Raw genomic sequence first — 22754 nt, 5'->3', positions numbered from 1 at the left:
AGACCTGGGTTCCATCCCTGGGTTGGGAAGATGCCCTGGAGGAGGGCACGGCAACCCCTCTCCAGCATTCTTGCCTGGAGAATCCCCATGGACAGAGGAGTCTGGTGGGCTACACTCCACAGGTCGCGAAGAGTCGACAAGACAGCACAGCGCAGCACAGAGATGTCAAGTGCTTTCACCTCTCCCGACCTTTGCCCATGCTTATTCCTTCTGCCTAAAGTCCCAGCTCTATCAAGTCTCCCCGTTAGCCCTCCCCTCTTTTCTGCTTCCTGTGAGCCTTGTACACCACTCCTTCACTTTTATCAATTATTTCCTAGCGCTTGTCTGTTGGCCTGTCGGCCCTGGGAACTCCTTGACAGCCACCAAGCGGCCCTGCGGGTAGACTCCAGAACAGGGCCTGTCACATTGGCAGCGCCAGGAAATGCTTGTGAACGGATGAATGCTCCTGCGGGTGAGGGCCCCTGTGCACAAACAGATCCGAGCAGAGGGGCCGAGGCCTGGCCTCCGTCGCTGCTACACTGGGGAAGGCTTGGAGGTTGCTCTAAGGCTGGCTGGCCGGACCTCCCTGAGGGACCTTCGGGAGCCTCAACGCGGGCGGGCAGGCGGGGGCAGGGCGTGCGCGCGGACACACCCCCCGCAGTGTCCCCGGCGCCCGGCAGGGGGCGCTGCTCCGTCGGCCCACGCCCCGCCGCGCGCCGGGCCGGCTCCCTCGCGCAGGCGCGGTGCCGCGGGTGGAGGATCCGGGCCGCGCTTCCTCTCGCCAGGCCTGCGAGCTTCCTCCCAGCGGAGCCCAGGGCCAGCCGAGCTTGGCCGCTGCCGCCGTCGCCGCCGCCGCGACCGCCGCCGCCCTCCCGGTCTCGCCCCACCCCGCACCCCGCGCGGAGGTCTTGCTGGGGTGGGGTCCGAGCGGGGCGGTCTCCCGGCCGCGCCGCCGTCGGGGCCACCCCCCCGGCCAGCGGTCCCTCCCGCCCCAGCCAGCCTGTGGCCGCCGGAGCCTCCGGGGCGTGGAACGCGGGGACCTTCTGCGGCGCCCCGAACCAGCGTCCGGGGCCGCCCCGGGCAGCCGGCGCGACGTCCCCGCATCGAGCCTCGGTGGCGGCGTTCGGAAGCGGAACTCTGCCGGGGCTGCGCCGGCTACATTGTTTCCTCCCCCCCGACTCCCTCCCGCCCCCTCTCCCCCGCCTTTCTTCCCTCCCCGACCCGGGCCGCGCGGCCATCCCCCTGCCTCTGTCTGGCCGTCCCTCCTCCCCCTCCTCTCGCACCCAGACCTCTTTGTACCTCACCACCCGGGGACCCCTGCGCCCCTCCCCTCCCCCCTGGCCGCATGGACCGTCCGGCAGGCCGCTGATGCTGCCCGCAGCGAGGTGGCCCGGACCGCAGTGCCCCGAGAGAGGTGAGTGCCTGGCGGGCCGGGAGGGGAGGTGGGCGTCCGGGTGCTTCCCGGAGGGAGGCGGGCGGAGGTCGCTCGTCCCGCTTCTCTTGCAGCTGCCGTGGCGTCCACACCCATCCCCCACCTCCCTTACCCACCCCTCCTTCCCGGGTTCGAAATCTCCCGGGAGTCCCTGTCAGCCGGACTGGGAGGGGAGCGCACGAGGGAGGTACTGCCTTTCCAGCCCCACAGACTTGTCTCAGGCCACCCCGAGTCTGTCTTCCCCCCACCCGCTTCGTGGGTGCTGGCTGGAGCCTGGAGGGAGGGGGTCAGCATGGACCAGGGCCCTCGGAGAATGGGCGGTTTGCCATTCCCTGCCCCGGGCCTCCCTGCAGGTTCCTCGGCCTGCCTGGTTCTGACCCCTCCCTCATTCCCCCCCGCGGAGGCCCTGCTGTCTCCAGGAAGCCCAGGGCCCAGCCACCTTCCTTGAGCCTCTGCCAGAGGTTGAGCCTGTCACCCTGAGCCTCCCAGAAGACTAGGCCTAAGCCAAGGGACCTCTGACCCTAGAGTGGGGAAACTGGGCAGGGCCTGTGTCTTGGGTGGAGGTGACACTGGGCATTATTAGGACCATGCCCCCACCTGCTGGCAGCCTTGTCAGCCCATTCTCCCAGGCTCCTCAGGGCCCAGGCCAGGTGTCAGGAAGGGGTGTGCCCAGCCATCGGATTCTTGAAGCTTAACTAGGGGTTCCTTTCCCCTCCCTTTCTGTAGACCAGGGAACTGAGGCTTAAAGGGGGAAGTTGCTGTCCCCGGCCTCTGGCAGAGTTAGGTTGTCGGTCCTCTCATTCCCCCCACTCTGCAGGGCTGGACTGCTATGGGCAGAGGGAAACGATACAGGTACCTTTATCCATGAGGGACATAAGCCCCCCAACCTGGCCATGGGACCTTGTGGGATGAGCACGTGCTCCCTTATAGAGGGCTGGAGAGAAGCGAGAGGGCTTCCGGCCTCAGCACTGCCTTGTCTGGGCTCAGGCAGCATCGGCTCTGCCTATGGGGTTTCCCCCTGCTGTCTGAGGCTGGGTCCCACTCATGGGATGTGGCGAGTGCGTGGGGGCACCCGTGGGGTGTACCCCTGCTTCTGAGCTCAAGCAGTCCAGTGGGCTGTCCTGACTCAGCCCTCCTGTACACCTTTGGCTTAGCTAGTGACTAGGATCTGGAGGGAAAGACAAAAACCCTGTAGGGATCACGCTACCGCCTTGGCATCAGAGCATTGTCAGAGTGGGGACATCCAGATGGTCTCTTCCAAGCTCCCCACACCCTAATGGTCCCAGTATCTTTCTTGGTAGGGGCCCCAGCAGGAACAGGGCGAAGGTGGAAGGAGGGAGATTGGGAGTGTGGCAGGATCCTCTTGCTCCTAGAGGTGTGGGGGTCCCCTGGAGGATACAGGGTGGTGTTTGGGGCCCCGGGGGCCACCGGCAGGTTTATCCTGCTCAGGTCTCTGCCCTTGATTGCTGCTGTTTCCGGTTGCCCTGACAGGCACAGTGGAGGGTTCACAAATGTGGTGGGTCTGTGAGGTTCCCCTCACCCAGCCCTAACTTCCTTTCCAACCCGAAGGCCTAGGGCTGAAACCTGACCTGGTTGGATGCCTGTGAGCTGTCAGGGGCAGCCCAGGGTCCCGAGGCCCTCGTAGAAAGGGTCTGGCTTCAGGAAGCGTGTGTGCAGGGATTCACTTTTTCTCTGGCGAGCTTGGTGTCTTCCTCCCTGCTCTTCTGTCTGCGTTGGACCTGGGACTGAGAAGGACCGAGAGAGGGTCTCCAGCATCACTGCTGAGGGTACCAGGTTCCTAGGGGTTGAACCATCCCAGAACAGACAAGAGTTCGGGCAGAGACAGCCCCAGGGCCCACAGTGTGACGTGGCTGCCCCCTGATCGTCCAAGACGGCTGAGGTCCACCTCTTGGCTCCATCTTTGGGCCTTGGCTTCAAAGAAATAACCCAAAGGTGCTTGATCTGCGAAAGAGAAGGTAGGGAAGGACCCTCGTGTGTCTCAGGGGCTGTCCCAAATCAGAAAGGCCATTCCTTGAAATCCCAGACACCAGGACCAGAGCTAGGGGACAGGCAGGTCCCCAGAACGCAAAGCCTGAGTTGCTTATGAGAAAACTAAGTGTGTAGGTATGTAGTGTTGGGGTGCTTAATTTAGAAAGTAACAAAACAGCACTACAGACCATTTAGAGAACGAAAAACTCACCCACTGTTTCTTCCCCAGTGCCGTGGCTGTTAGTATCTTGGAGTTCCCAGCCCATCTTTCGCTGATCTTTTTTTCCTTCGTCGCTGTTGTCATTTGGGTGTGTGTGCCTTCACACCTTTTTTCATTTAATACTGTATCTGGGCATTTTCTCATGTTGCTACACAGTCTGTAACTTTGCCTCTAAAAAGCTACGGAATATTCCGGACAGCTCTGCCATAGCGGCGATACTCCAACCCTGTTCCCAGGTTTGTGCACTGTTGTTGCCCGTCTGTCGCTGCTGTAACTGTTGTTACTACAGGCCCCCATAGCCGCCGAGGGTATTGGAGAGAGTAGGCAACTTGGCACCCAGCCAACAAGTGACTCCAGGCCCAGCTGTGCCATTGAGGCCGGGGTAGAGGGATCTTGGGCAGGTCATCCTTGGAGCCAGATTTCCTTTATATACACAACAGCAATCCCTACTTCAGAGGGTAGTGTGCGGACACTGAACTAACTAACCCAGGGACTGGAAGGTGCCTGGCACAGCCCCTGGTGTCCACTAGATGCTCTGTAAGAAGGGTAGGCGTTGTTGAGAGAGTGCCCACAGCCGGCTGCCTCGGCATGTGCAGAAGACGCCAGGGCCACGGTTGGCTGATGGCTCACCTAACCGAGGGTGGTCTCTGCCCAGGGAGCCCTTCTGAAACCCTGTGTTCAGAAACTGCTCTGGCCAGTGTCCTGTCGCCCCTCTCTGCCTTCCACCCGCCCCATCACCATGTGGAAGATGGGCTATGGGTTGGTTTCTGGGGCCTGGCCCTACCCCTTCTCCTTCTGTTCTTCCAGCATCAGAGCTGAATGAATGAGGCCTCTTCTCTGAAAGCCTGGCTGCCTCCTGTCCCTCAGCTTCAGCTACTTCCTAGGCTAGCCCCACGTTTCCCCTGTAGAGACAGGGACCTACTCGCTAGGAAAACTTGAGTACTGGGCAAGGAACTCCAGGCATCCTGAGCCTCAAGCCAGGGACTGCCATGCCAGCTGCATCCTCCCACCAAGCAGCTGAAGGAGGGAAGAAAGCCGGGGCCAGGGGCCACAGACTCCAGAGCCTCCCAGCTGGGAGCTGAAGGGAACATAGATGGTCCACAGATCACTGGGAAATCTCGGGTGTTGGCAGCCCTCTCTCTGGCAGATGCTGCCCAGGTCTAACCTGAGTGTGTACTGCTGTGACATTACTTGCTTCCTCTTGTTCTGCTTCTGTAGAACGGGGGTGGGGGTGTGCCTTCCTAGCGCCACCCCAGGGACACTAGGAGGAAACCAGTCTCAGATCGGCACCCCCGGGGCCTATGAGACCATAGCCCAGATGACCAGCATGGCTCAGGAACAACGTAGGCAGAGGGTCCTTCCCGAGGTGGCTCCTTCAATGCAGAGGGCTCCCCGGTGCCTGACCTCAGGCTCCGGCTGCCAGACTTTTGCCTTTGGAGTGTCTGCCTCCTGCCTGGTCTTGGCGCAGGGGAAGTGGGCATTACAGCTGCCCTCCTGTCCCACAGCCCGGGCTGGGATGAGGTCACAGGGTGCGGTCCTCTCCACGATGCTGGCCTGGCTGGGGTGAGCACTTTGGGTGTTTCTCAGTGCCCCTGTTTCTTGGTTGGGGACAGGATGGGTGGAGGAGCAGGCCACCCCTCCATCCCAGGCAGGGAGCACCGCCTCCCCTCCTCCTCTCCTCTGGGTCCCTTCATCCAAGGGCTGGAAATAGAATCCGCTAAGTAATGATTAAAGTCAAATTCAGACCTAAAAATAAAGAGCTGGTGAGGAAGAGCTAGTGTGCTCCCTGTGTGGCTTAGGGGAGAAGCAAGCAGGGCAAGGCTGGCTGCAGAGGGCCAAGCCCTTCTTCCCAGGAGAGGCCAGAGCCCGCTGCGGGACCAGGAGTACTCCACTAATTGGGGGAGGGTCCCTGGCTTCAGGCATACCGCAGCCCATACCAGTCAGGGCCATAGTGGCAGAACCAGGGAGAGAAATCCCATTTTTCCCATGGGCAAACTGAGGCCCAGGAGGGCCAAGTGGTTTGTCCACTGACTGTCCAGGAGCTCCCCTTGGCAGGCCCCGGGAAGCTGGGGGCCCCCCTGTGCAGCCCAGCTCACCCTTCTGCCTGCTCAGTTTCTCTTCCTGGTTTTGAGGTCCTGTGATGAACGTGGCTTCTCATCACACACCAGCTCTGAACGCCTCGGTGGGGCTGGGCCTCCAACCGCAGCTTCCCTCCGCCTCCCCCTCCCCTTCCGTGCCCTGGGCCTCCAGACACAAAAGAGAGGCTGCCTGGCGCACCCCCCACCCCCTGCCGGTCTGCTCTCCACATGATTGGAAGCCCTGCCCCGGTGGGTGAAGACCTGGGTGTCACCTGACACCTGCACCCCCTGGCTGCTGCTTCTCAGCCCAACCTCTGCTCCTCACCCAGGCCCGGACATCTGTGGGCCTGGCCTGTGCTGGCCATGCCACAGGGAGAGTGGAGGGGAGAGGGAACCCTCAGAGCCCCCTGCCAACCAGTATAGGAGCCCAGGCTCAGAGAGGAGTCAGCTGGGGGAGGCCTGTGGTTCTAACTTCCTGGCAGGGCTGGGGGGAGCTCAGAAGCTGGGGATCTGCGTAGGCTGGAGCAGCCAGGAGGACTTCCTGGAGGGGCAGGGCCATGAAAATCAAGAAGCATTTGAGAAAGAGGTGGGTGGGGGCAGAGGTCCTTGGCCGGAGCCCTTACTCTCTAGGGCTGCTGACTTCTCTAGCTGCTGTGTGGCCCTGGACAAACTCTTGGCCTGTCTCTGCAAGGCAGGATATGGCACAGATGTAACCCGTGCTTCCCAGAACAGGAGGGCCGGCCGGTCCCCCCTCAGCTGCCCTCCCGCACCTGTCTGTCCAGGACGTCATCGGTCCTGCCCAAGGAGAGGGTGGAGGGTTTGCTGACCAAGTTCAGGCAGGCCTGAACTCAAACCCTCACTCTCCCCCTTGGAAGCTGGGTGATCGTCCTCAGCTGGGTGCCTCCTCTGTCAAGCAGATAAGGGGTTTTCTGAGGGTGAAGTAACGAGGGCAGGCTTGGGTCAGTAGGCTCTCGCTCCGTGCTTTCACTTTTACAGTCCATCCCGTGGGGGAGGGTGTTGGTAGCCCTTCTTCTCCTTCCCCTGGGCAGCATGGCTGTATGTTCTCTGAGACGGGGAGACCAGAGACGGGAATCTGGGGGTCAAAGTTCTAGGCCACTCACCGGCCACTGGGCCACAGTCTCCCCACGTGTAAGGTGACTAGGGTGAGGGACAAGGACAGTCTGGTTTTCAAGGGTTCGTTGGAGACCAGTGCTGAGAGGCCATATGTAAATGTAGTCAAATGAAGATGCAAAGACCACAGGCTGTGCCGAGGGGTGTGGCGGAACTGAGGTCTGGGTTAGGGCCCTGGGGAGCCCTGGAGTCCCCCCCTGCCCAGCGCATGTAGGTAATTAGGCTCCTGAGCGGTAATTAGAAACCTTTCTGGGCCAGGAGTGACAGCCTCCAGCCACAGCAGTGCCTGGGGGAGGAGGCACCCCATTAGGCTTCTCTCCTCCAGCCCCCGCCTCTCCCAAACCGCTAGACGGGATTTCCGGTCCCACTGAGCCACTGGGGGGCAGGAAAAAAGCCTGTGAGTTGCTGTAGTTTGGTTTTTAACATTTTTTAGCCATTCGTCTCACCCCTCCCTTTAGGACTGGGGTGCTGAAGGCTGAGGGAGCCCTGGGGTGGGGGGTGGACCGCACACACCAGAGGCAAAGTGAGTGGGACCCTCCTTCCAGTCCTCTCCTGACCCCCAGGGAGGTTCAGGCCTTTCAGGGGTCTTGTGCCCAGTTCTGCTGCTACCCGGCCCTGAGACATTTTGTGTAGTGGGTATGCTGAGGGCTCTGGGACCACCCGTCCAGCTTAGTGGGAACCAGCCCCTACCTCCACCCTGGTGTGTGGCCAGGGGCATCACAGTGCCGTCAGCCTGGGTGCCCCTTGCAAAACCAGAGGCGGGGCTGATTGTGCAGCTGCCAAACCAGCTCAGCTGCTGGCGTGCCCCGCCCTCCTCAGGTGCTGTCCTTTGCTGGGGTGGGGGGTGGGGGGGGTGGAGGGTCGCGCCCAGTCAGAAACAGCGCTGCTTGTGTCTGCCCCATACCTGTCAGCGGCTTCCAAACTGCCTGGGTTCAGAGCCCCTGTAGACCCCACCCTGCGCTTCTTCATTCTCAGCTAACCCTCTGCGTACCACGGTTTGAAATCCGAATCCTGGCCTGATCTAGCACAGTCGCTTCTACCTGAGATCACCTGAGATCCTCCCAGTCCCCTGCTAACACCACCCCCCCAACACTCCGCTTCCCCAGTGGCCCCGCCCCCTGTCTCTCTCGCCTGCTGAGGCATCCCTTGCACACCTGGCCGTCATTGACTGACCACCTGGCAGCTCGGAGATCAGCAGCAGGGCTGGGCACCAGGGAGAGAAGCCGAGTAGCATTCTTGGGGTCCCAAGGGCAGGACCCTCCTGGGCCCTTCCCCTTCCTGGCCATACTGACCCACCACACGTGGGGCTGGGCATACAGGGAGGCTCTTGAAACGATGGCTCGAAGAACGAGAGGGCAAGGTGGACCGGCTTGTTGCCTCCAGCGGGCTGCCCCCGCCCTGCAGCGACTCCAGCCGGGTCCTATGGCTGGACCAGAGTCTCTGGGGACCGTGGCCCCCGAGTCCCCCCCAGGTCTCCTGTGCACTTCCCTTTTCAGTGGGTATTTTTAGCTGGGTGTAAACAGTTACTGAAGGCTCCCACGCCCCACTAGGCAGTGGAGTTTTGGTGAGGGGGGCAGGGCAGGAGCCCCTTGACCTACTCTGGCCCTCAGCACGTGCTTGGCTCTGGGGTCTACAGCTGCCCCAAAGCAGGAAGAGGGCAGTTTCTGGGCTTCGCCCCTCCCTGGCAGCCTGGGCTCCCAAGAAAGCCTGCCTGAGGCTGCGGCCACTGACCTCAGTGCTTGGGCACAATGCCCAGCCTGTTCCCGGGACCCCAGCACAAGGACTGCTGGGAGCAGGGTTTGGGGCAGGAAGTAGGAGTGAAAGCCCCCTGTCCCCCAGCTCTGTGGGGGTGGGGTGGCAGCTGCTGTCCTTTTGGGGTTAAATATAGTCCTGTCGGTTGTGGGACCACAGTGTGGTGCAGCCAGCCTAGCTTCCCCCTGTTGTTTGTTGGTTCCTTCATTCATTCAGTACTCAATCACGGCCCAGCCGCTCTGGGCCTGGCCCCTGCTAGGACGTGAGTCAGCCTGGCTTTACTCCTGCAGGGCTCCCAGGCCAGGGTCGGGGAGGTTCTCACTGGACCGTGAGACGTAAGAGGCTCTGGAGGCCTGAAGCAGCCAGCCACCACAGCCAGGTGACCATGGAAGACTCCTGGCATAAGTCAGTTTCCAGAAGTTGTTTATTTTCTTACTAATCGCAATTTTTGCTTTTTTTCTTGTTTTTTAATTCACTAAGTCATGTCTGACTCTTTTTCGACCCCATGGACTGTAGTCTGCCAGGCTCCTTTGTTCGTGGGATTTAGATTCTCCAGGCAAGAATACTGGAGTGGGTTGCCATTTCCTCCACCAGGGGGTCTTCCCGATCCAGGGGTTGGACCATATCTCTTGTGTTTCCTGTACTGGCAGGTGGATTCTGTACCACTAAGCCACCTGGGAAACTCAGTCATAATTTTTAGGGGGGAGGTAATAGATACATGTATGGATGTGAGAGTTGGACTGTGAAGAAAGCTGAGCGCCGAAGAATTGATGCTTTTGAACTGTGGTGTTGGAGAAGACTCCTGAGAGTCCCTTGGACTGCAAGGAGATCTAACCAGTCCATTCTAAAGGAGATCAGTCCTGGGTGTTCATTGGAAGGACTGATGCCAAAGCTGAAACTCCAATACTTTGGCCACCTCATGTGAAGAGTTGACTCATTGGAAAAGACTCTGATGCTGGGAGGGATTGGGGGCAGGAGGAGAAGGGGACGACAGAGGATGAGATGGCTGGATGGCATCACCGACTCGTTGGACATGAGTTTGAATGAACTCCAGGAGTTGGTGATGGACAGGGAGGCCTGGTGTGCTAAGATTCATGGGGTCACAGAGTTGGACACGACTGAGCGACTGAACTGAACTGAACTGAACTGAATAGATACATGGGCTTCCCTTGTGGCTCAGCTGAAAGAATTCACCTGCAATGCGGGAGACCTGGGTTCGATCCCTGGGTTGGGAAGATCCCTTGGAGAAGGGAAAGGCTACCCACTCCAGTGTTCTGGGCTGGAGAATTCCGTGGGCTGTATAGTCCATGGGGTCTCAAAGAGTCAGACAGGACAGACAAGTGACTTTCACTCACTCAATAGATACATGTTGTTAAGAAAACAAATTAAAGAACAGACAGCAGATATACAATGAAAAGGAAGTTGCCCTGAACTTGATCCTCACTCCTCCTTCCCCCTCCCAGAGATAGATAACCTCTGTTATCAGCTTCTTTTGTCTTTTAGCGATAATCTGTGCATTTCTGAGGTCAGGGATGAATGGTATGTCCTTTGGAAAAATAAGGATTGTAATATACCATGGATGATGTCCTGCACCTTGCTTTTTTTTTTTTTTCCTCCAGTCTTTGAGTTTTTCAGACCTACCAAAAAGCTAAAATAATAGTATAATAAATACCCATATGTGGGCTTCCCTGGTGGCTCAGATGGAAAAAGAATCTGCCTGCAGTGCAGGAGACGTGGGTTCAGTCCTTGGGTAGGGAAGATCCTCCGGAGGGTGTGGCAACACACTCCAGTTTTTTTGCCGGAAGAATCCCATGGACAAAGGAGCCTGGCAGGCTGCAGTCCATGGGGTCGCAGAGAATCGGACACAACTGAAGCGACTTAGCACACACACACAAATACCCATATATACTTCACCCAGATGCACCGGATTTTAACAGTTCGCCACATTTGCGTTACCTCTTCTTTTGTGTACTAGACATATGTATATACTTTGTTTTTTTGCCAATTTGAGTGTGAGTTTGCAGGCATCATACCTTCCTCTTCTAAGTATTTTAGCACAGATCTATTATATAATCACAGTACCATGATCACAGTTAAGAAAATTAACGTTAATTCCATCATATTATCTAACGTTTTCATTTTTCAAGGTTGTCCCCAAGTGACCTTTATAGCTATTTTTTCCCTCTGATCCAGAATCTGATTCAGAATCACTCATTGAGTCTTGCTGTCGTGTGTCTTTTTTTTCTTTTTCAGCTTTATTGAGATATAATTGCTATTTAGTGTTATGTGAATTTGAGTAGTGTACAGTGTGAAGATTTGATACAGATGTATGTTGTGATACGATTACCACAGTAAGGTTACCCCCTAACACACCCCTCACCTCCCATAGTTACCATTTTGTTGTGTCCTGTTTCTTTGGTGTCCTGCTTAATCCAGAACATCCCCCAGCCTGTGCTTGTTTGTTTTGTCTTTAATGACCTTGACTCAAGGCAGGCCGGATATCTGGGCTCCCTAATTGGAGTCAGGTTAAGCGGCTCTGCGGCCGTGGCACAGAAGATGCCATGCCCTGCTCAGGGCGGGAGGCACTCTGTATGCTCCTCTCCTCATTGGTGCCGCTCCGTTTGATCACTTGGTGAACGAGGCATGGGCCACATCTCGCTGTGCTGGAAGTGCTGTTTCCTCTCTCTGGTTAGTCTGGAGCGTGGTCCCCAGATGCCATGTCACTGTCCTGCACCCCTAGCAACATGTCCTTCATGATCTGAGCTGGTTATTTGCCATTTCTACTTACTCTCTCACGGGGAGGCTTCTGTTTCAACACCTTGAGATCTGTCTTGGCTCTGTCTCAGCTGGCCTTTTTCCCTTTGGGGGATATCTGGTCATTTATTTACTTGGTTCCTTATTAATGGACATAAAGTCTGTCTCCCAGCCTCTTGCTACACCCATCAGTGCCACAGGGACTGTCCTGCTACGTGTTTTTAGGCACCTGTGTAACCCCAAAGGTTGAGTGGAAGTTCCTTGGGTAGAGAATGGGGAGGGGTGGAGAGGGAATGCCAAGGCAGGGAGGCAGAGTCCTAGGAGCTGCAGGTGATAAAGGGATCTGGCTCACGTGGTGGAGAGCCAGTGAGTCCCAGAAAGCTCAAGGGACTTCCCCAAGGTCACAGAGCAAGTTAGTGACAGAGCAGGAACCGGACTGAGAGCCCATGCCTCCCAGGACACTGTTCCTGCACTTCTTCTGCAAAGCTGCCTGAAACAAGGTTCAGATAACCCTGGCAGGGCCCCTCTGTGCCTGACCAAGGCTGGATCAGAGGCCACAGTTTTTAGCGGCCCCTCCCAGCCGCTGACTCTTGGCCTCTGACCTGGAGGGGGATAGCCCATCTGGACCCTCAGGGCCCTAAGGACAGGGTCGTCCTGGCCTCATGACTTCGCCAGGGAGGAGCCATCAGAGAGTATCTGCAGCTCCCTCCAGCAGGATATCTGTGTGAAGAAAGCAGGCTTCAGAGCAGCCCTGGAAGCTGCAAGGTTGTCACCAATCCATTGTACAGGTGGGAAAACTGAGTCCTGAAGCCATAGCCAGTTGAGCAAGGGGAAAGCTAGCTCACACCTGTCCTTTCCTGATTGTCCTCTCCAAAGCCAGACCCTCAAGGAAGCCCCCCTGACCTCTCTGGGTTCGCCCATCCCCCTGAGCACTGCTCGCTTCTCCCTGTTCCCTTGCACTCTCTTCTCTAGGCCAGGGTGGTCCCAGCCTGCCGGCAACTCCATAGACATGTGTGGGCACGTTAGGCAGAGGGCACCAGGCGTGGGGGTGGGATGGTCTGCTGGCTCAGGCCTCTGACACCTGTGTGAGGCAGGATGCTCACTGGAGGTGTAGCCTCAGGTAAGGCCACTTGCCTCTTGGCCTAGCTTGGCATCCTCACCTGTAAAATGGGAATAATAATAGCCTTTCTCTCAGTTGTTAAGAGGATTTGATGAGCCATAATGTGTCAAGGACAGCCTGGCACAGAGTAAGTGCTCAGCCAACATGGCCTATTATTATTTTTATTATTATCCTCAAGTCAGTGGGGAGGCGGCGGCGGCGGCAGCTGCAGGCCGGGGAGAGAGTGTTTGCAAACTGACAGCTGAGAGGGTGACTAACGGCGCCTCAGCCTCCGCGCCCTCTGTGGAGGGAGGGGGAGACATGGGGATGCGGAGAGCTGGCAGAACCCCTATGCAGAAGGGCTTGCAGGTTGAGGACCCAGCCAACCACAGAGCGACCCCAATTCAAGTTCCAGACCATCACCCCTAACTAGTGGTGTGCCTTAGGGCAAGTTGTTGCAAGCTCCTGAGCCTCGGTTTCCATTTCTATGAAATGGGGGCAAGAGGAGCTCGTGGCTCCCACAGGTGGTTGTCGGGAGCCCGAAGTTGCTTGCTGTACTCATGGTGGCCCCGTCGTGTCAGTGTGTGTGTGTCTAGGGGGATCCGGTCTCCCTGCCCAGACGGCAGAGGCTGCCGCTCTGGCCTCGGGACAGGAAGCACTGTGTGTTCCGGGAGGAAGGGAAGCCCTTCATCCCCAGGCGCAGGAGGTTGATGCCAGACACTTCCAAGTCTGGGGGCTCAATCCACTCCCTCCACAGCCTGCTTGGGGGTGTCCCATCCCGCCTTCGGAGTGCGAGATCCGAGGATCAGAAGGGTTGAGTTTCTCGCCTGTTGTGTACTCGTCAGAGCCTGGTCTGCCTGACCCTTGCCCCAGGAGTGGGGCCTGGAAGCAGTGGTGGTGGTTCCCCTGGCTCCTTCTGGTCGCCCAGACCACACACCCCCTGCTTAGGCCCCAGGTCCCATGGCCCTCAGAAGCCAAGCTTGTCTCTTCACCTGGAATTTGAAGCCCCACATCCCTGCAGGGTCTGTGCCCTGCGGGCCCAGTACTCACCATCCCCTGCAGCGGACAACGGGGTGCTCAGACCATAGGATATGTTTCCCACCTTCCCTCACGATGGGCTTCCAGCCTGGGTGCCCCTGCCTTTCCAAGCCCTGCGACCTTCCAGGCTCAGCTCCAGCGCTCCCTCCTCCAGGAAGCCCACCTGAGCTCTGCAGTCCTCACTCCCTGCACACCCCTAGGCACTTGCATTTAAATGTCTTCTTCCACTGCTCATGAATGTCAGCCAGGCCCCAGACCTTGTCCGTCACATGAATGAGCCTGGGAACAAGGCACATGGAGGCGTTTCTCTTCTGACACACCATAGGCATGGGAGAGCCACTGGCCCTGCCTAAGCCTCAGATTGCTCATCTGTCAGCAAAGAACAGTAGTCCCATCCCTCTGCTTCCTGAGACAGGTACACGGCAGCTCTGGGCTGTGTGTGGGAAGATGATGGTTGCAGAGGGAGTGCTGAGCTGGGGCCGCAGAGAGTATGTGTGCAGGACGGGGCTGACTTGCTGCTCTGGGGGCATCAGGTTGTCTGGGGTCGCTTTCTTGGGGGAGTCCACTGTATTGAAGTCAACATGTACACCAGAAACTACACCAGTCTCAGGGCACAGCTCGGTGAGTTGCCAGAGCTCAGCTTGCCCCCTTGCAGTCAGCTAGCTGTCTCCTCCGAGGTCTCCATCCTGCCCTGGGAATCCCCTGATTCTGAACCTGATCCAGATGGGATCACACGGCGTGTGTGCTTCCTGCCTGGCGCCTTGGTCAGCACGACGCTTGGGCACGCGTCAGTGTTGGTCCATGGTGGCGGTTGGTTCACGGTTGCTGCTGTCCGTTGTTGTGTGAACACACACAGCTTATCTCTCACTCCCGGCGAGCATCTGGGCAGTCCCCAGTGTGCACTTTGTTCAGACCAGGCTCCCGTGTGCTCTCCCGGGCCTGTCTTGGCAACACCTGCCCTGCCATCTCTCGGGTGTGTGCCCGGAAGTGGGGTGGCCAGGCCATGGAGCTGGCTTACATTTGATTTCAGAGATTCTGCCTGGGCAAGTTTCTGTAGGTGACAGAACTGAGAGGCCCACAGAGGACGAGTGACTTTCCCCAAATCCCAAGGACCTCAGTGACCTCAGCCGCCCTCAGTGACTACCCTCAGTGGCCCCTCGCAGACCACTTAGCTGATATCCCGCCATGGGCTGGCAGGGCAGGTGCTACTCACCCGCTGTGATTTGTGGCCTCTGTCGGTCATTCTGTAGGCTATAAGGCCACAGTGGGCTCAGGGTTGGGGGTCCTCGGCCCTTCTCTCCTGCCCAGTGTCCGCAGCCTGCCAAGACTGGAAAGGGCAGCCCTTGCCCCAGACCCCAGCTCCAGAAGCCACTGGCATCTGTTCACATTGCTGTGGGGAGGGAGCAGGATCTCAGTGACAGAGGCGCCGTCTCTTCTCACAGCTTCCCCTCAGCCCCCACTTCTCCCCACAGCTCTCATGGTACCAAGTGACAGGTCGGCCTTCCTGTGACACGGGGACGCCAGATCTTCTAGGAAGATGTCGGCAATTCAGGTACTGCGGCGATGGGGGTCTGGTGTGGCGGGGGTCCCCATGCCACCATGGGGTGCCGAGAGGGGAGAGAGTGAGAATGCAGGTCGATGCTCTCCCCTTCTCCCCAGCCCTGGCTCTTAGCAAAGTAGAATTCAGATGCAGGCACTCAAGATGGGAGCCCAGGGGGTGAGACTCAGCTGGCAGGCGCCCAGCGCTCTGTGGAGGAAGGGCGCCTCACCCAGGCTTGTGGAGGCTAGGAGAGAGGCTGTGGCCTTGCAGGCGTGCAGGCAGGTGGGTGGGGGTTGCCCAGGGCTGCACCCGCCCACCTGGTGCCTGCCCTGCAGGCTGCCTGGCCATCCGGTACAGAATGTATTGCCAAGTACAACTTTCATGGCACTGCTGAGCAAGACCTTCCCTTCTGCAAAGGAGACGTGCTCACCATTGTGGCTGTCACCAAGGTAACCAGGGACCTCACACCCCCACCCACCACCCACTTCTGGGTTTTTGCTCCCCTGCAGGGGTGGGTGAGCCTGAGAAAGTGTCTGGGCTCCCCTCTCCCTAGGACCCCAATTGGTACAAAGCCAAGAACAAGGTGGGCCGTGAGGGCATCATCCCAGCCAACTATGTCCAGAAGCGGGAGGGTGTGAAGGCAGGCACCAAGCTCAGCCTCATGCCGTGAGTACCTCCAAGGAGCGATCAGAAGCTCCAGTCTGGGAGGGAGGAGGATGGGAGCCCTGAGTCCCCAGGAAGAGAGTCAGGAAAGCATGAAGGCAAGAGTAAGAGCTGGGATGTCCATGAGGGCCTCTCAAGAGGAAGGGCGTGGGTGCAGACCTCAGAGGGGATGAAGGGTGGGAAGCAGAGGACGAGGGCCTCAGTGCCTGTCTGAGCCACAAACCCTGAGGAGGCACCAGCCAGAGGGAGGGCCTTCAGGAAGTGGAACCCAGCACTGCCCTTGGGCTGCCACGACCCCAGGCTTGGCCTCCCTGCAGCTGGTTCCATGGCAAGATCACGCGGGAACAGGCAGAGCGGCTCCTGTGCCCACCAGAGACAGGCCTGTTCCTGGTGCGGGAGAGCACCAACTACCCCGGGGACTACACGCTGTGTGTGAGCTGTGACGGCAAGGTGGAGCATTACCGCATCATGTACCACGCCAGCAAGCTCAGCATCGATGAAGAGGTGTACTTTGAGAACCTCATGCAGCTGGTGGAGGTGAGCGGGGCCCCAGGGCCAGCTGGGTTCCGGCTGCAGCCCCACCGCCACTGGCAGGGTGACCTTGGGCAGGCCCTGCGGCCTCGGCGAGCCTGCCTTTCCCTGCGCCTCTGTAGAGCCCCTGTCGTGTGCCAGGGTTTATCTCTGACCCCACAGCGCCTCCACGTGGAGATGGCACCCCAGTATGTAGGCCAGGAAACAAAGGTTCAGAGCAGTTAAGGGACCTGCTGCTGGTCACACTGCTGTGATTTGGAGGTGCCAGGACTAGATCTAAGTCTTCTGATCCCAGAGCTAGCTTCCCTCCAGCCACTCAGAACTGTCTGCCCAACCATGTGTGTATAAGCATGTCTCCTCGAGCTCCACCTTGGTGGCCCCCTTGTCCGGCAGTTCCCAAGGCCGACTCTGCCCCAGGCAGCCTTCAGATGCCTCCTGCACCCACCCTCAGCACTGTCCCCGCCGCTGGCCTGACTTGGGGCAGGGGTCCTCTGCACACCTAGCTAGAGGCTGAGTCAGGGCTGTTGGTGAGGCCAAGTGATAGCAACAGCTGGTGTCCGTCCAGCACCTGGGGTGTGGGGTGGCGTGGGAGACAGGCTGTGTGTCTGGGCCTCCCTAACCCTGCTAGAAAATGGGGAGCCCTCCCTCCCCAAAGCAACTCGACTGGGTGGGACCAGCCTCTGCTGCCCTCTGGTGGTCAGATCAGAGTGGTGCACCGGTGGTGCACAGGGCCCGGTCCTGAGGGGCTGCCCTGCGCCCTGCAGCACTACACCTCAGATGCAGATGGCCTCTGTACTCGCCTCATCAAGCCAAAGGTCATGGAGGGCACCGTGGCCGCCCAGGATGAGTTCTTCCGCAGTGAGTGCCACCCCCACCCCCACCCCTCTCTTGCCCACCCGCCTCCTCCCCCACCCAGGCTTCCTGGCACGACCCCCATCCCAGAGGCTCTGGAGACCTCCAGGGAACCCACATGTCATAGTCCAGTCTTCCTCTGCTGCGACCCCTGCTCTGACTTAACCCCCGCTCCCTGACCACCGCCTCCCGCCCCCCTGTCACCTCCCACCCAGGTGGCTGGGCGCTGAACATGAAGGACCTGAAGCTGCTGCAGACCATAGGGAAGGGGGAGTTTGGAGGTGAGCCGGAGAGGGTGGGAGCCCTGGGAGGGGCTGGTGACTGTGGGGAGTCCAGGGAACAAGCCCCAGCTGTCTTCGCAGACGTGATGCTGGGTGACTACCGAGGGAACAAAGTCGCTGTCAAGTGCATTAAGAACGATGCCACTGCACAGGCCTTCCTGGCTGAAGCCTCCGTCATGACGTGAGTTGGGGCAGGGGGTGGGTGGGGAGGTCGCCCCGGAGCCGGGAGGTGATGGGGAGGCTTGGCAGGCTCTGACCACCCTGTCCCGCCATAGGCAACTCCGGCATAGCAACCTGGTACAGCTTCTGGGCGTGATCGTAGAGGAGAAGAGCGGGCTGTACATCGTTACCGAGTACATGGCCAAGGTGTGTGCCCGCCCCAAGCCCCCCGCCATACCCTTGGGCCCATGCTCCCTCAGTCCCTGCTCTCCAACTGAGCTTTGAAGTCACTGGGGCTTGGCTTTTGTCCTGGCTCATCATTTATTCACTGGAGGTGACCAATGGCATGACCATTCCAGGACCATGGAAAAGCTGTGTCACCTCACCAAACTTCAGGTCCTCGTCTGTGAAGGGAGGTAGTAACAAAGCTTTCCTCAGAGATTTATGAGAATTAAGAGACAGTGCATGAAAATTGCTGAGTGCAGTGTCCAGTGTGTAGGATCTGATAATCTTTCAGAAGTGATGCCCTGACCTTTCCCCTGCCCCTTCGCTCTCCTCACACCTCCCGTGAGTGTCACCGTTTACCCAGCCCCAAGTACCCTGAGGTCTGGAGGGCAAGTCTAACCTATGCGGCCTGTTGGTCTGTCTGTCCTGCCCCAGGGGAGTCTAGTGGACTACCTGCGGTCTCGGGGTCGGTCGGTGCTTGGCGGAGACTGTCTCCTCAAGTTCTCACTGTGAGTGAAGCAACCTGATTGGGGGTGGGGGGAGCTGCCCTGCTACGGGACCCCTGCCTGAGGGGACGTGTGGGTGGCTCACCCCCAGAGACGTCTGTGAGGCCATGGAATACCTGGAGGGCAACAACTTCGTGCATCGGGATCTGGCTGCCCGCAACGTGCTGGTGTCTGAGGACAATGTGGCCAAGGTCAGCGACTTCGGCCTCACCAAGGAGGCCTCCAGCACCCAGGACACGGGCAAGCTGCCGGTCAAGTGGACAGCCCCTGAGGCCCTAAGAGAGAAGGTGGGTGGGCTTCTCCTCTGGGCCTGAGCAGTGGTGGATGGGGTTCCTGGTCACCCCCACCCCCAGTTCCCAGGATCTGACACCGCCTCTCCCATCCACATGGCAGAAATTCTCCACCAAGTCTGATGTGTGGAGTTTCGGGATCCTTCTCTGGGAAATCTACTCTTTCGGGCGAGTGCCTTATCCAAGAATTGTGAGTGTGGGCACTGGGGCTGAGACTGGGGCTTGGAGAAAGGGGAGGGTGGCAGGGTGGGGGCCCTCACTGGGCCCTGCCTCCCCCATCTGAGGCCTGGAAGCTGCAGACCTGCCCTGGGGTCCTCTCAGGGCGCCCCCGGGACCTGGATCTGAGACAGAACTAGGGGTGTCGTGGAGAGGGGTGCCAAGTAGGGGTCCCCTCGGGGTCAGGCCTCGCACCGACTCACACCACCCCCACCTCTGCGCAGCCCCTGAAGGACGTCGTCCCGCGGGTGGAGAAGGGCTACAAGATGGATGCCCCCGACGGCTGCCCACCTGCAGTCTACGAGGTCATGAAGAACTGCTGGCACCTGGATGCCGCCACGCGGCCCTCCTTCCTGCAGCTCCGCGAGCAGCTCGAGCGCATCAAGACCCACGAGCTGCACCTGTGACTGCGGCCTCGCCCAGGCCGAGGGCCTGAGGGCCTGCAGGGACTGAGCCGGAGAGACTGCGGACCTTGCGCCCCCGCTCGCTGGGCCCAAACCCGAACTGAGCCCAGCAGGAGGCCGCTGGGCCTCTTTCCTGTCCCAGCCCGTGCCCCCTCTGGCACCCAGAGACCCCGCCTAGGCCTGGCATCTTCTTTCATGGACCCACCTGTGGGGCTTTGGGAGCCCTGCCCTCGGGCCCGGATGGGAGGAGGCTGAAGAGCCGGGGGATAGACGCCCTACCGTGGTCAGGCTCCCCCTGGCCTCCCATCTCTCGCCTTCTTAGAGTTTTATTCCTTTTCTTTTTTTGAGATTTTTTTTTCCGTGTGTTTATTTTTTATTATTTTTCAAGATAAGGAGAAAGAAAGTACCCAGCAAATGGGCATTTTACAAGAAGTACGAATCTTATTTTCCTGTCCTGCCCACGAGGGTTGGGGAGACCAGGCCCCTCTCTAGGGCCCCATCGCCCCGGCCCTGTTCCCCCCCCGTGTCCCGTGTCCGTGTCGCCTCGGTCGCCCCGTGTCTGCGCTTGACCATGTTGCAGTGTTTGCATGCGCCCGAGGCAGACGTCTGTCAGGGGCTTGGAGTCCATGTGCCGCTGCCGCCCACCCACCTGCCTTGTGAGATGGAATCGTAATAAACCACTCCATGAGGACCCCGCTGCCCGGTCTCGGCGCTTCATCCACCGAGCCTGCCTATCCCACCCAGCCCCCCATCCCTGTGCCATCTTGTCCATCCCCCTGTCTCTTGTGAGTGAGGCTGTGCTTGCCCTGTGAGGGGGGCAGGGTGGGGAGCACTGCGGGGAGATGTAGCCACCGCCTTGTGTCAGCTGCACGAGCGAGTGTCCTGTGTCTGCCGTGAAGGAGTTCTCACCACCTGCCTCCCTCAACGTCCCGCTGCCAGGCAGGCCTGGCCCTGGGGCCGTCCTGGGCTTGGGTCCCGCCCGCCGGCATCCCAACTGCCTCTCCTGCTGTGTTGTTCAGGCCCACAGCACAGGGAGGGCTGGAGCATGGATGCGGGAGAAAGCCAGGCCTGATGTGCTGGACATGGGCTCCCCTTGGTAGGAGGCAGGATAAACGTCTCGTGCCGATGAGACGTGACCGCGACGGGGAGGCTCTGAGCTGCTGGCCGTTCTCACAGCTCCCCTGAGACGGGGCATCGCTGACCCCGCCCCATGTGCGCCCAGCCCTGCGGGGCACAGATGGAGAAGGCAGACTGGCCCTGGGTTCCGCAGGGTCAGTGCAGAGCCTCTGAGGGTTCACGTCATTCACTGAGACCGGCAGCTCGTGGAGTGTCCCCTTGTCCTTCGGGCTCTGACCTGTCCTCTCCCAGCCTGCAGGACCTGAAATCCAGGCCGTTCTGACTGTACAGGACGCCTCGGGGCTGCTCCTCAGCCCACTGTGGTCAGGCCCCATCACCTCCCGCAGCTCAGTGCTGCTGCCTCGCCTCCCCCAGTTTGTTTTCTCTGCACACAGCCAGATGCATTTTTTAAAAAGCCAGACCATTCACTCAACAACACACACTTGGATCCCTGCAGTGTGGTGGGACTAGGGTTCAGCAGTGAGCAAAACGGACCCTGTGGAGTTGACAGTTGGGAAGACGATCACATAGACAAACTGAGAGGTGCTGTGGAAGAAACGAGTAGCGTGGGAATCAGACCTTATGTGTAGGTCAGGGAGGGTTTCCCGGAAGAGGCAGCATGTAAGCTGAGATGGGAAGGATGAGTGAGAGGGTGGGTAGCAGCATTTCAAGAGGGAGGAGCCAGCAGGTTCCCTGCTTCTCAGAGGACACAGGAGAGGAAAACAGTCTGCTGTTGGGGTTAGCTGCAAGGAGGTCACTGGGGACTTTGGCAAGACTGAAGTTTGGTGGGGGTGGAGTCCGGATCACGATCACAGTGGCTAGAGGAGGTGCAAGGACTGCAGGAAGGTAGACAGTCTGTGAAGGAATCCAGCTGTAATGAAGAAAGGATTTTTAAGGCAGTAGAGGCTTAAGCAAATATGACTGCCAAAGGGAAGGATGTTTACCTCGGGATCGTGTCCACATACTGAGAGGGAGGTGGACAGTAGAGAGGGGAGGGCACAGTAGTGATTTCAAGTGGGAGCTTGCCAAGGGCGAGGTTGGCAGCTGGAATCCAGAGCATGAGGGGCAGTGGTCTGCAATGGGAGAGGGACCGTCCTGGTGAGTTGCCGAGGAGAGGCTACCACACAGTGGCACACTGGTAGACAACTGTCACTCAGGCCTAGGGCCGGGGTCGGGGGTGGGGGCTCTGATCTAAAGTGTGCTGGCATCCACTGTGCCCAATACCAGAGTGGACTTCACGCTCCCAACCTGACTTTGCTGAAAGCGGGGATCTGGGTGCCTTTTGATGATCAGCTCTCACTGACTGGTCCAGAAACCAGCTCAGGTTCAGAAAGCTCCAAAGATGCCCCTGGCCATGGGGTCACAAGAGGGGCCAAGCAGATGACATAACGAATTGCGCCAAGTGTGACAAGCAAGAGTGAAGGGACGAGGTCCGGCTGATGGGGCCCTGTGGGAGTGCGGGCGCAGGGGCCAGAGATTCCACCTGGTGGGTGAGCCCCCTCCTGCCCCCAGTCCTTCATTACTTCTCCACCCCTTCACAGTTCAATTCCCCCCCTTTCTTCTCTCTCACCCTTCGCTGTGCTCTCCTGGCCGCTGGCACATCATAGACGAGTGAGAGGGTTTCTCCCCCAAGGCGCTCATGGACCTGGGGGAACCTGCTCAGAACTCAGTTCAGTACCCAGAAATCTGGTGGGCGTCACCACTGCCACCCAGGCCAGGGAGGCAGAGGACAGAGGGAGCTTCTCAGACAGTGGGGGACCGTCGGGGACAGAGAGGGAGGGTGATCCTGCCAAAGGAAGGGCACTGCCTGGACAAAGGGAGTGAGCTGAGAGGCAGTTGAGAGGCTTAAGTGTGGCCGGGGCTAAGGGGCCAAGGGATGCAGTTTGGGAGCAAGTGAGGCTAAAGAAAGCAGGGCCTAGACCCCAGCTGGCTTTGCAGGCCCCGTGAGAAGTTCAACTCTATGCAAAGATGACCAATAACAACAGGATTGGAGGCAGAGTTTGGCCAGCTCTGCATTTTAGAGAGATGATTCTGGCTGCAGTCTGGCTAGAGTGAATGGGGACAGGGAGATGGTGGGAAGGCTGACAGGCCAGGCGGGAGGTGACTGATGGAGGCCTGGGCTGGGGGACCTGGTAGGAGGTGGAGAGGAAGATGAACGCAGGTGGTGCTTACTGAGCTGAGTTCTGCCCCTCTTTGTTCTAATGGATGCATTATCTCATGTAACCCTCCAAACAACCCTTGGAGAGAGACACTATTATTATCTCCAGTTTACAGATAAGGTATGTGAGGCTTGGAGAGATTAAAGCGTCAGGTAACAGTTTGAGGCTGGTGGGAGCAATTGAAGAGCTTACCAACTGCTGAGGAGCAGAAGGGGCCGTGGAAGGGTTCTGGAGACACTCCAGTCTCTGGCTTGGTAAGGTGGGTGGTGCCACCCATGACACCCCAGCCCTGGAGGAGGATGTGCTGGGGGTTGCAGAAGAGTTTGGTTTGGATTTGTGG

At 58.9% G+C, this 22754-nt stretch overlaps 1 protein-coding gene across 1 annotated transcript; it reads left to right on the top strand.

Annotated features, from left to right (window-relative positions):
- Nucleotides 1-736: 736 nt before the first annotated feature.
- Nucleotides 737-19837, top strand: CSK (C-terminal Src kinase). Its single transcript, XM_061394826.1, has 13 exons — nt 737-1393; nt 14945-15024; nt 15348-15461; nt 15566-15678; nt 15993-16212; nt 16971-17064; nt 17274-17339; nt 17421-17520; nt 17615-17705; nt 18159-18232; nt 18321-18516; nt 18623-18709; nt 18960-19837. Exons 2-13 carry the CDS (start codon nt 15010-15012, stop codon nt 19140-19142), a joined length of 1353 nt encoding a protein of 450 aa, XP_061250810.1. The 5' UTR covers nt 737-1393; nt 14945-15009; the 3' UTR covers nt 19143-19837.
- Nucleotides 19838-22754: the final 2917 nt, after the last annotated feature.

This window comes from Bos javanicus, chromosome 21, assembly GCF_032452875.1.
Source record: "Bos javanicus breed banteng chromosome 21, ARS-OSU_banteng_1.0, whole genome shotgun sequence".
Lineage (NCBI taxonomy): Eukaryota > Metazoa > Chordata > Mammalia > Artiodactyla > Bovidae > Bos > Bos javanicus.
Note: the sequence above shows the minus strand (reverse complement) of the source record. Positions and strands in the feature narration are given on the sequence as shown.

Excerpts from the sequence above, each read along its gene's own strand:
- CSK (XM_061394826.1), top strand. Across the intron at positions 16,213-16,970 it reads ACCTCATGCAGCTGGTGGAG|CACTACACCTCAGATGCAGA; the intron begins GTGAGCGGGGCC and ends TGCGCCCTGCAG. Across the intron at positions 17,340-17,420 it reads AGGGAAGGGGGAGTTTGGAG|ACGTGATGCTGGGTGACTAC; the intron begins GTGAGCCGGAGA and ends CTGTCTTCGCAG.